Genomic DNA, 13,120 nt, shown 5'->3' on the forward strand with positions numbered 1-13,120 from the left:
AGAAATTGTTTTAAGGGTATACAGAAAATGAAGAAACATTTATTCAAGAAATTCTAATCTTGGTGGTAAGAACAGTGAGAGTCTGTGGCACTCAAGTCACAAGCTTCTCCTTCTTCCCCAACCCAGCCAGCATGATAGAAACTCCATTCTGGGCAGCTGTGGCAAAGAAGACAGCTTCCTCTCCCGTTAGCTGTCAGCATTTCTCATTGCCTCCAACTCTCTTTTGCAGAGGCTAAATTCCAGGCCAGATGTTGGAATCTCCCTTCCTTCACCAAGACCCTACTCACAGAGCGGAGCCTCTACTCCAAGGATGGTAGGCCAACAATACTGGAGCTCTGGTCGCCACTGCCCCAGCTCACTTGTAGGCTACTGCCTCTGCCTAGTTTGTAAAGCAAAAATAACTGGGCCTTTGTGTTTACCCATGGTTGTGGAACAGTGGCCCAGAGATCTTGACCAGGAGCAAGAGGCAGTCCATAAGAACAGAGTTCTGACATTATTTAAAACATAATGCAGAAGTTTAAGCCTCACAAACAATGGGGATTTGGGTGGTATGCAATTAAGAGGAGGCTGGTAGCCCCATTAGAGCAACAGGCTAAACCATAAATCAGCTAGTTTACCAGAAACAAAAACAGGAAAGACAGTTTTGTCCTCCTGGGATCAGGACAAACCTCAAAGACTGGCCTCAAAAACTAACACTGCATTTTAATGGCAGTGAAAATACTCTGTGTAATACTATACTGATGGATACATATCATTATATGTTGCATAAACCCATAGAATTACACTAAGACTGAACCTTAATTCAAATTAGACAAGGTGATTATGATAGGTTGAGGTAGATTCTCTGATTGTAACAAATGTACCACTCTGGTGCACCAGAGACGTTGATAACGGGGAGGCTATTGAATGTGCTGAGGGAGAGGGTATATGGGAAATCTCTGTACCTTCCTTTCAATTTTCCTGATCTAAAACTACTCTAAAAAATAGACTTAAAACAACAAAAGCACCCCTGAAAGGGATCTCAATTTTTTTTTTTTTTTTAAGTTTCCACCTTCCATCCCAACACCAGTAAAAGGGGCCTCAATTTAATGGATGATGTGGAGCAATTTATGTGCCATGATGTCAATAATGTAAAATGCTGCAGCTGGTATGTAAAAGTCTGGTGGTGCTTCAAAAGGTTAATCATAGTTACCAAAGAACGCAGTAATTCCACTCCTAGGTATACTCACAAAAGTGAAAATAAAAAGGAATGAACTGATGTATCTACAACACGGATGCTAAGTGAAAGCAGCGTTACAAAAGATCACATATTGTATGAGTCCATTTACATGGAATGTCCAGAGTAGGCAAATATACAGATTGGATGAGTTGTTGTTGCGTTGGTGAGGTGAGGGAGGTTGAGGGAAACGGCTACTTTTGGGGTGATGGAAATGTTCTAAAATTGATTGTGGTGATGGTGTGCAACCCCGAATATATCAAAAACCACTGAATTGTCCTCTTTAAAGGCATGAATTATATGGTTTGTGAGTTACATCTCAATCTCAATGTAGCTATTATTTTTTAAAAATGTAGCAGAAATGGGAGGTTGGCTTGAGCCTAAGAGTTTGAGACCAGCCTGGGCAACATACCAAGACAGCTCTATAAAAAATTTAAAAATTAGCCAGGTAAGTGCCTGTAGTCCCAGTTACTTTGGAGTCTGAGGTGGAGGTGGGGGGCTTGAAAAAAAAGTTTAGATTTTACATGAATAGTGCTTCAAAAACACTTTAAGTCTGCTGAGCATGCTACAGACTGGGTGGCTTATAAACAGAAATTTATGTCTCCATTCTGGAAGTCAGAAAGTCTAACAAAAGGCACCAGATTTGCTGTTTGGTGAGGCCTCACTTCATAGTTCACAGATGGTTTTCTCCTTGCTGTGTCCCCAAGTGTTAGATGGGGCAAAGGAGCTCTCCAAAATCTCTTTTATAATGGCATTTATCCTATTCACAAAGGCTCCAATCTCATGACCTAATCATCTCCCAAAGACCTCATATCTCCAAATACCACATAGAGGATTAGGTTCCAACATTTGAATTTTAGGGGGACACAAACATTTGGTCTACAGCACAAACTAAAAAGTCATTTGCAGCAATTTTTGTGAGCATTCATTGAGACGGGCTCTAATGAACGCTTTGTTTTTGTGCTAACTTCTAAATATAAATGTTACAGAAATACATCAGGGAAGTAGAAAACTCCAAATACTAGGTGGTTAAGATGTAGCAGCTTACACTGCTCTAACATACAACAGGGGACTTGGATCATTTTCTACTAGCAATGGGACTTTGGGCCAGATGATACTGAATTCAGAATTTTTCAGCCCATATTATTATGTAATATCCTCAGTGAGGTTTGTGGAACACCACATAATCAACTCGTCTCTAAATTTCTCTAAGAGAAATAAATACGCTTAGAGGAATGAATCAGGACTAAAGAAACCTCACTCCAGCTCAGGTCATATTTGGCCACCAAATCAATTTTAGTATTAAACTTAAAACAATAATGTCAAGGAGCCTTTTAATTTTCAAAACTTTTCATACCTCCAACCTGCAGCTAAGGGGACATATGCTGTACAGGTCAAGTCTCAGCTCTGCTGTATCACCTGTGAAGAAAATACCTACTTGTTTTATAAGGCTGATGTGTGACCCAAAATAAAAAAAATGAGATGATGTGGTATATGAATGATCCAGTAACTGTAAAGCATGATGCAAATACATGTTCATATTATCAGTTTTTTAAAAAGCAAACCTTGTTAATATTTATTATCTTATTTTTAGAACAGAAGAAACACTGAAATAGATGTTTTTGGAGTATCAACATACAATCAAAAACACCAAGTGCAAGAATCCTCCCCATCTCTGATGACTAAAGGGCAGCTATCCAGCTATAGTCTATTTTCCTAAATTTTCTCAGTTCTTTTTCTTCAGATTTTGACAACTGATGTATAACGTCTTCTCCTAAATCTGTGTTATTTGTATCCTGGATCTTTTCGGTAAAGTCATTTTCTTCATCTGAATTTTCGCTTTCCTTTTCTTCTTCCATATCTACATCTTTAGGAATTTCTTCAGCACTTTAACAGAACAAAATATAAACACTATTAAAAATGTTTCTAAACAGTAAATTTCTAATTTGACACCTATGTAAAAATATAATCATACAAAGTAAATGAAGGATCTTGTTACTGAAAAAGTACACTAAAAATTATGGGTTATTTACAAAAGAGCAGGTATATTGACAAAAGTGTAATTTTAAATTATGTACCAAACACTTCAAACACACACATAAGAGATCTCTTTTCTGAAACTTATTTTCAATGTATTTTGCTTGACTTAACAATCCTATAGCCTTTAAATTTATTTGAAAGCTTATGAAATAAAGAAATACAGTGGAAGAATACTCTAAAAAAGGATAAACACAAACCATCCTGTTTCCCAAAACAGAGTATCTACACCTGTCTTAAGAACTGCTTTACCTCTTAGTCTCTTTAGACAGCAGCAATGAATTTACAAACATGGAGCACAGGAAAACAGCAGACGGCAGGACATGGGCTGGAGTGTGAAGAAGCTGGAGTCAAACAGAAAACAAGTGTTGTAGTTAAAAAGGTTATCCTCCACCGCAGTCTGTCCCTACAGTGTCCTCATAGAGTCCCTTTTATTGTAAATGCCAAGAGTGAAACATGAAAAGGCTTTCCCCATATAAAAGCCAAACCACAGAAAAACACATTTCCACTTTCCTACATCTATCCCAACAATCACCCCTATCCTACCCGAGGGTCGAGGACAAAACAATCCCAGATCACAAGGCTAAGTTATTCAGTTTGTTAGTTATTTAGTTTGGCTATCAAAGTTGTATCACATACAAATTACACATTCACTGTGTAAAAACTCCAACTTCAGGTGCTTTAAATGCATTTGATCCGTTTCACATGATGTGCTTTCATAATTACTTACCTCGCTAATTGCAGGTATGTTTTCTGTTAAGGGTAGTTGTACCAGCTCATTCTCTGAAGTTTCATTTAATTTTTCATCCTGCTGTTGCCTGTGTTTTCCCAATATGAAATAAAATGGGGTTGTGGGAAGACTTTCTTCTGCTAGCAGCTATAAGGATTTAAGACAAAGGGAAATTATGTCAGAAAAAAAGAACTGCTTTTGACTTAACAGTAACTACTACAAAATCATAAAAAGTCTGGGATGAAAGGAACTTTACAAATTATCCAGCTAGTATGATTCTCTCATTTCACAGAGAAAGCAACTGAGGCCCAGCACCCCACTTACGAGAAGAGCTAGCAGAGCACATTTAGATGTCAGAATCAAACATGCATTTACCACTGCTTCTTCACCAAATCCCACAGAAATGACAGCAAAAGGGCTTTCAAAGGGCACACACTCACAATGACAGAAAATGAGGGAAAAGGCCTCAACAGTAGTATGCTGGAAGCTGGAAAGCAGGCTGAAGGATGGTATTGAACTTAGTAGAGCTGAGAAAGCACAATTCTAAGCTGCCTGTAGGGAAGGCCAGGAAGCATCCCAATTCATACTACAAAATCCTGCAAATGCCCAGGATTGGGTAATAATAGTAAGCCTGGATGTGGAGTAAAAATGGGACTAGACAAACCAGATAGTCTGGTATAAAGTCTACTTAGAAAGCACCCTGATTCCCACAGCTCCTCCTCAGCCCCAGCAGAGAGCTCTATGTTTTTCGGCTGGGTATGGGTACTGGTGGTGTTATCTTCATATCTACAGTTGTACTTCATGTAGGGAGTTCTCAGAACACTGGCAGGCAGGTCTAAATCGTTCAGGCAAGAATGCAGAAGAATTTTACATGGTTAATTTGACCAGCCTAAGTAAGACCTAAAAATACAGCTGACCTTGGAATAACAAGGGTTTGAATAATACGTCTATGTGGAGTTTCTTCTGTTTTTGCTAGACCTGAGACAGCAAGATCTACCCCTTCTCTTCCTTAGCCAACTTGATGTGAAGATGAGGATGAAGATCTTTGTGATGATCTATTTCCACCTAATGAATAAGTATATTTTTCTCTTCAAGTTTTTTTTTTTTTTTTTTTTTTTGAGATGGAGTTTCGTTCTGTCACCCAGGCTGGGGTGCAGTGGCAGTGGTGTGATCCAGGCTCACTGTAACCTCCACCTCCCAGGTTGAAGTGCCCCCCAAGCAGGTGGAATTACAGGCGTGCACCACCATCCCTGGTTAATTTTTGTGTTTTTAGTTGAGATGGGGTTTTGCCATGCTGGCCAGGCTGGTCTTGAACTCCTGACCCCAAGTGATCCACCTGCCTTAGCCTCCCAAAGTGCTGGGATACAGGCATGAACCACCATGCCCAGCCTCCTTATGATTTTCTTAACATTTTCTTCCTCTCGCTTACTTTATTGTAAGAATACAGTTTATAGTACACATAATACAAATAATTGACTGTTACCGGTAAGGGTTCAGGTTAAGTTTTGGGAAGTCAAAAATTATACACAGATTTTCAATCTCTATGTTGTTCAAGGGTCAATTGTAATGATCTTTGAAATTGTCTCCATAAATTAGCTCAGCTAGTGGTAGCCAGGGGATAAGTTCTGCACAGGCAGAGAACTTCCAAGTGGCTTTTTAACCCATTTTGAAATCCAAAGACAGCCGAGAATCGTCAGAATCTGATGAAAACCTCTAGATGAAAGGCAGCAATCAAAACAAAGCAGGAACAAACAAAAATATGATGGAAACAGACCATGAAAAAGAAAAAAAGATTTGATGATAAAGATGAGGAAATCTTCCAGAAAACAAACAAAAAATAGACAAAACAATAAGAATATTGGAGAACCATTCTAGAAGGTCCAGCACTAAATAATAGGAGTTCTAGAAGAAGAACAGAAAATACACGGAAAGAATTAATTAGCTCCTCATTAGTTCTCTACACAAAACCCAACAAGGGGTCCTATATTTCACTCAGAGAAAAAGTCAAAATTTTTTCAATAAGGCCTACGTAGACTTCCATGTTTAAAATTACAAGCTGCACCCCATGCATGTAATTTTGGGGTAGAAAAATATGGATGTCTTTTTGTCTATTCCTCACCTTGCCATAAATCTTATCACCTTCTATACTCCATATTTTAATTAATGCATGTTGTTTACTGTCTCTTCTGGTGGACTGTGAACACCACAAGTTTACAGACTTGACTACTGTTCTCACTACTGTATCCCAAGTGTCTAGAATGGTCCCTGGCATACAGTAAATAATTAATAAAAAAAAATTGAATGAATCCAATGAAACTTAAAGGAAAATAAACAAGCCAAGCTACAGATAAAGGAACAAGAATATGAATGGTATTGGACTGCTAGTAATACTGGAAATTGTGAAATAATAGGACAATAATGTCAAAGTTCTGAGAGACTGATTTTCAACCTACAACTCTATAATAATCAAGTGAAAGAGAATAAAAACATTTCCAAACATGCAAGGTCTTAAATTGACCTCCAATGCAGTAAAAGAATGCTTCACTAAAGCAGGGGAATGACCAAAGAAAAAAACTATGCCACTAATGCAGTAGAGGTCAAACATATCCCCAGAATGATGGTGAATATAGATCCTAGGATGACTGCTGTGTAGCAGGTATCCAAAGCAATCAGTCCAGACTGAAGACAGTCAGAAGGCTCTTGGAAATAAACCTTCATGACTTGAAAGAATATCTAACGTGTCTGAAAATACTGAGAGAAGACTTACACAACTTAGGTGGAATTTGGGGTTAATTACGTGAGAACAGAAAACTAAGCAAATGAGAAAAAAGGCAATCATTAACTCTAGATAAAATAAAAACTTGATCAGAAAAGGAAAAACGATCTGTGTATGACTATATAGCTTGGCTATGAATTGTGTTAACACAGCTATGACAATGACTACTGAACTAACCAATTTAACATTTACCCATATGGGGAAAATTGCGGAACAAGTAGGGAAAGTGTGTGTTGTGTATATGCAGGGAGTGCTGATGTGAAAAAGGGCTAAAAATTCATCTTCGATCAGAGTTAACAGATCTAATTCTGAAAAACCTATAATTAGAAACATAAACATTTCTTAGATTCTTAGAGATTCAGAGTTAAATAAAAACTTCAGCTAAAAGATTTGAGAGTGATAGTTTTTATGGGTAATGGCAGTAGTGTTGGAAAAGTTTTTACTAAAGAGCCTTGCAAAAATATTTGACTAAGTCAGAAGCATATAATTCTGATATTATAAATTAAAACAATTTTAAAAGGGCACTAAAACTTTCAAAAGAGACATATCAGTTTGTAAGCGTTTAAGGCTTTTAATTCCACCTTAGGGCCAAGTGAAATATTTTTCTCATAGCTGACTTCTAAAAGGTAATTGTATCCTTTTAGGGAGGCAATGCAGCCTGCCATGAAAGGCTAAGACATACCTGTTTGCTTGTTGGTGTGAGTTTTTCTTCTGGAGACTTTGTACTGAATGTCAATAAACTCTGAAAAGAGAGATCAATTAATTATGCAAAAGACAAACTGTGGAGTACAAATCTAAATGAGGTGTTAGAGGGTGTTAAAAAACGGGAAGGTCAAATTTTCCATTTTGATTTGACAATGGAAAAGGAATAAAAGATTTAAACCTATTTAATAACTACTATAAGAGTTACAAGATTATGTCTGAGGGATACTTAAGAACTGGTAATGAATAAAAAATATAACTGACAGACCAAACTCAAGCCACCATTTTTTAAATTGCAAATCAAACACTAAAATAAAACAAACAATGAATAATGCACTTTAAAGTATTTTAATTGTCTTCTGCTTTTCTGCTGTCAAAGAGTTAACGTAAGCAATACCTAAGGAACCTCAAAGGTGTGGGGTAAAGTGCTAATACATTTACATTAATAATACTGCTGTACTGAGCATATTAGACAATTTTTTGAGAAATAATCCTTTAATGAAGCTATTTCACTTAGAAACAAACTCACATCAATAGTCATGGGTTATTTCTCTAAAATTCCATGTACAAAGTGATTGCCTTTTTTGAGGAGGGCGGTTACCTGTGATTTTGTTAGGAAGTAAAACTGGGATCTATTTAGCCACTGGTAAGCTTCTGAGGTGAAGGATTCAGGGACATCTCGTGGAACAAACACTCCCCACTGGACTTCCTCTCTGGAGATACCCTTTTGAATATACAATGGCCTTGGCTCACTAGGTTTAAATACAAACACTAGAGGGAAAAAACAAAAAGACAATAACATTTTGCCTGAAAAAGTTAGTGCTAGCCTCAGACGGGCAGGTCACACTAATGCTGGGACTCATCCCATTGAGTAACTGTCCCAAGTCATGACTGTTTTAGGCTTTGATTCAAGAATTATCTACTGTGTACCTGCTGTGGGCCAGACAGGTTAAAAATGAGAGCTATGAGGATGAAAAAGAGAAAGAATAATTCCTGTTCCAGAGGCCAGAACCTATTGCAGAAGACAGACACCAAAATAATATTGTCATAGTATTTTGTCTGTAAGTACTAGAAATGTAGAAATTGCTTCAAGAACACAGAGGATGACCAATTCTAACTTCTCAGGGGCAGCAGGGAACACGTCAAAGTGGTGAAATCTCTTTAATTTTAACGACTGAGTAGGAACTGGCTTGTGGAAAAATAAGAAACTTATTGGAGCTCTTTTAGAACTAAGTATGGATGTACACAATGACAAGGTGTTGGGGCAAGGAAGGGCCGTGCCTCAAGCAAAATGGCTTCCAATGAACGTCTGATTTGAAGGCACGTTTGACTCAAATTATATTAAGAAGAAAACTTAGGTCACAGATTTTCTCTTAGTACAAAGTGTGGTTTGTACTTACAGTCTGAACCCACTGACGGCTGAGAGATTGCAGCAATATTCTCTGAATTAGGATCAGGTTCCATAACTCTAACATTTAATTTTGCACTCCACTCCACTGGGGGATAAAAAAAGGTGATTCACTTCTAAGGAAAGATTTACCAAAAGCTTTAAAAAACTTCAATTATTCTCAGGAAGGGGAATCTTATGCTTCTAACTAACACACACAGAGATACAGTGAAATTATCTGTGGAAGGCTGCACTAAAGTGAGGGTCCGAAAGAAAAACATACTGCAACTTCAGCACTCCTTGTACAAACCATGAAAAGATTATAATTTCATTAAAATTTATGTCTAGTGCTTTTGTGGACGGCAATGCTAAATGTGGACAGTATGTTAACCAGAATTAGCTTTAAAGAATATTGAAAAAAGTTATCACACACATTTATTACTAAGCAACTACCATGGCTTCCAAACATACACTCAAATGAGTGAAATGCCACTAAGTTCACATTTGTTAGGACTGTGATGGACTACATTTGAATATAAGTTGTCAGGGATAATGCAGATTAGTAAGCATTAAAAATGGGCAAAAAACTTTATTCAAATTGTTATGAGGACGGGGAATAGGGAGGGCACCAGAAAGTCCCCCACACTGAAAACAGTGGAAAAAGGTAAGGATAATGGAAGCCAACTTACCAACAATTAAACAGTTAATAAATGATGTCTATTACAGGCCCAGTATTTCCAAATTTTGGTGGCATAATATGTCATGTAAAAAACTGATTATTCCAAGTATAGACCTGAAGATATGATCCCTAAGTCCTAAAATGCTAAAGTTTAATGTCAACTCCCTATGTGCTTTGCCAGATCACTTTAGAGTAAAAAATGTCTTACATGCACAACTCAGCAGATTCCAACAGCTAAGAATGCCATTTTCAGTAGCACCAAGTAGATACTTTGAACATGTCAATCTCCCAAAGCAAAGGTGCCTAGATTAAAACCACAAGAAGTTAGCAACAGTCAGTTCGAGTAAATTTAGTTACAAAAAACCGCAGGCTTCCAGCGGCTGTATTAGTTCTATGTAATGCAGATTTTTATATAGACACATATGTTTTTGTTTATAACTTTCTGAAGAAAAAAGGCTCTAAGGAGTATAAGAAGGGTTTATTTAGCTATTTCTTTAATAAAATAGATCAGATGACCAATTCTTTAATATACTGTGCAGTATAATAATTAACATGTAACAGAGAAAATGTATGTGAAATGTATAGTTATTGGACAAAAATCCTATTTTATGTTATTTACTGAGAAGACGAAAAAGTTCAATTTCAATTCTTAAGAAAGTTTTGCAAAGTAAATTCAGAATCAGACATGCTAGAAATTAGAGATGATTTCATTAGGCATCTGATTCTGTCCTTGGGCCCAGCTACCTGAAGCAGTGCCTCCGGATGCTGCTGCTATTTTCCCCTGTGCCTCTCAGAAACAATGAGGTTGGTGCATAAAACAGTTTCGATGGGAATACACAGAAAATAAGATGGTTTGGATCTCCTGGGGCCTGAGGCTTATGTACAGCTTGTTGTTATTTAGCACATCCATGAAAGATTCCAAAGAAAAAATAGGTAGGCCAAGAATTAAACGTTAACCTGAATTTCAGAAATGTTAGCACAGTTTGTGGACTCAGAATTTCTGGCTTTCCAGCATTTGATTAGCTGCTTGCCCCACTGACCTTCAGGCTACTTTTGCAGAAAGCATAAATGACTACTAAAGTTTTGAGACTTGTTTAAATAAGTTAAAAAATACTACATATGCTCCAAATGATTTACCTACCTTATTTTCCCAGCTCGTTGGCAAAATGTACATTTAAGTTCCCATGTTTCAGAATCCCATAGTGTGACTATTTCCTCAAAACTAACTGCTAGTAAAGAACCATCTTCGGAGAAGCAACAGTTAGTTGCTTGATACTTGTGATAACTACCAACAAAGTCACAGGTCCAGCCAACAGCTTTTTCTGTGGAAATATAAGCCATAATGTTCAGAAATGGTGGAAATGCTAAAGAACATTACAGTAATTCCCCCTAGTCTCCCATAATGTGAGGTTTCACTTTCTGTGGTTTCAGTTACGGGGGATCACCTGAGGTCTGAAAATAGCTGAGTAAAGTACAAGAAGATATTCTGAAAGAGAGAGAAAGGCAGATAGAGAGCATGGACATATTCACTTAACTTTTATTATAGTATATTATTGTAATATACATAATATTCTATTAGTTATAATTAACCTCATAAAAAAGGAACAAAGAAAACAAAAAAAGTGTTCCCCACAACTTCTTTAAGTCAGAATTGCTACAAAATACTGTTTTGAAATTTATGCTCGCTCCTGGAGACCCTGAGCTCCCTCTAGTGGAGGAGTGAAAGCCCCTTTTACTTTACCCTAAAAAACTAGAATAATCAGCACATGATTAATCAAGAATGCCATTTGAGAACAGATTTGAGGAAACGGGCATGTAAAATGCAATCTCTTAAATCTATTAAAATTAAGCAATATCCTGTAGAATTCAATAGAGTAGAAAATGTCCTCCCAGAATGGATATGTCATGAAAAAAAGAAATTAATTCCTAAAGTTGTGCACATGTTAAACATACCATATTTAATTAACTTACTGTATATATCAGAGTCATCTGTTAATATCCACACTTTGAAGTAACCATCTTTGCTAGCTGTAACCAAGGTGGGCTGTTCAGATTTTTCTGCATTACAGAAACAGAGAGCCGTAATGCAGTCTTCATGTGGCATGTGAATCTTGGTGTTAAGAATAAACCTAGTAGGAAGGAAATCACAAATTTATTCTTGCATGAGGACAAGGTGACGTATATAAGAATTTCTGACATGCCGTACATTTTACAATAACATCTTGAAGAACAGGCAACTGATAATCACCAAGAATGACAAACAATTGAGTGCTCTACCTCTAATGGCCACAGGATGCAAGGAGTTCTAATGTATCGCCTGTGTCCTTGTGTGACTTGAGACTATTATGTGTAGTAGTCAACTCATTGGTACGAAATGAGTATAAAACAGAGGCCACCAATCAATGATACTCAGGAGCCTACTACTTATATTAAACTCTGCAGGAAACTTGTACAGAACCTAGATGCCTGCCTACTTTTGAAAATAAAAAATGGAATGGTCATGAAATGCTCCACTTGGGGCAAGAAAATATAGAAAGAAAACTACTTAGTCAAACTGGCTGGTCATTATTTACTATTTTTAGCCACCTAAACAACCTCTTAAAGCTTGTTTTGAGCTTAGAGGGCAATGCTGTGAGTGAAAGATAACTAGGACTGTGTTCTTAGAAGAACATCAAGGCAGCATGGGGCTGTGATTAAAAAAAAAAAAAAAAAAAGAAGTTATAAGAACAGTGATGGCCAGGTGCGGTGGCTCACATCTGTAATCCCAACACTTTGGAAGGCAGAGGCAGGCGGATCACAAGGTCAGGAGATTGGGACCACCCTGGCTAACGCGGTGAAACCCTGTCTCTGCTAAAAAAAAAAAAAACCACAAAAAATTAGCCGGGCACGGTGGTGCATCCTTGTAGTCCCAGCTAGTTGGGAGGCTGAGACAGGAGAATTCCATGAACCTGGGAGGTGGAGGTTGCAGTGAGCCAAGATTGCACCACTGCACTCCAGCCTGGGCGACGGAGTGAGACTCCGTCTCAAAAAACAAACCAAAAAAAAAAAAAAAAAAAAAAAAACCAAAAAAAAACAGTGGCTAGGGACAACCACTTAATCTCTCTGGACCTGTTTCTTCACCTATAATATATATAGAAAACAGGCTTATCTTACAGTGTTCTTTTGGAGTAGGACAATGGGTACAAAGCTCTAAGCCAAGTTCTTGGCACATAGCAAAGATTTGAGAAGTGGTTATTACAGCCATAGTGCGAGAGTGGATTCCTTTTCTAATCACAGCACCCATGCTACGCTATACTACACTTCCACCTACACTCCCTCTATGCCAAAGGCGGTATGATGTTAACAGAAGAGCATGGGAACATCTGGATTCTAATCCTGGATTGGCCTAGAATTTGGTATTATGCCCTTGAGGAGGTGTCACTTTTCCAGGTTTCTTTACTCATTATGAGATGACATTATGACTTAGAGGACACCAATGCCTTCTCAGAGCAGAAAGCTTAAAGGTTTTATTAGAGTAATACTTCTCCCATATCTCTAACTCTAAAGCTTGTCAAGATAAAACATCTTCAAGACTGACAATTGAAACCGTAAAA

General features: G+C 37.5%; 1 protein-coding gene and 1 long non-coding RNA gene across 2 annotated transcripts in view; one reads left to right on the forward strand and one right to left on the reverse strand.

The window, feature by feature from the left end:
• The first annotated feature begins 1,520 nt into the window (after positions 1-1,520).
• LOC116561040 lies at positions 1,521-2,817 on the forward strand. The gene is made up of 2 exons (XR_004273264.1): positions 1,521-1,664; positions 2,587-2,817. It is a non-coding gene; the product is annotated as an uncharacterized LOC116561040 (long non-coding RNA).
• Positions 2,752-13,120, reverse strand: part of WDR75 (WD repeat domain 75) — a 34,143-nt gene continuing 23,774 nt past the window's right edge. The window contains exons 13-21 of the mRNA XM_032292670.1: positions 11,499-11,656; positions 10,669-10,849; positions 9,736-9,830; positions 8,862-8,957; positions 8,063-8,232; positions 7,442-7,501; positions 3,984-4,130; positions 3,506-3,597; positions 2,752-3,103 (exon numbers count right to left, since the gene is read on the reverse strand). Of these exons, the coding sequence (XP_032148561.1) occupies positions 2,899-3,103; positions 3,506-3,597; positions 3,984-4,130; positions 7,442-7,501; positions 8,063-8,232; positions 8,862-8,957; positions 9,736-9,830; positions 10,669-10,849; positions 11,499-11,656 (1,204 nt within the window). The 3' untranslated portion in view covers positions 2,752-2,898. The remainder of the gene's footprint in view (positions 3,104-3,505; positions 3,598-3,983; positions 4,131-7,441; positions 7,502-8,062; positions 8,233-8,861; positions 8,958-9,735; positions 9,831-10,668; positions 10,850-11,498; positions 11,657-13,120) is intronic.

The sequence above is a fragment of the Sapajus apella genome, unplaced genomic scaffold, assembly GCF_009761245.1.
Source record: "Sapajus apella isolate SASKATOON/1434 unplaced genomic scaffold, GSC_monkey_1.0 scaffold28, whole genome shotgun sequence".
Lineage (NCBI taxonomy): Eukaryota > Metazoa > Chordata > Mammalia > Primates > Cebidae > Sapajus > Sapajus apella.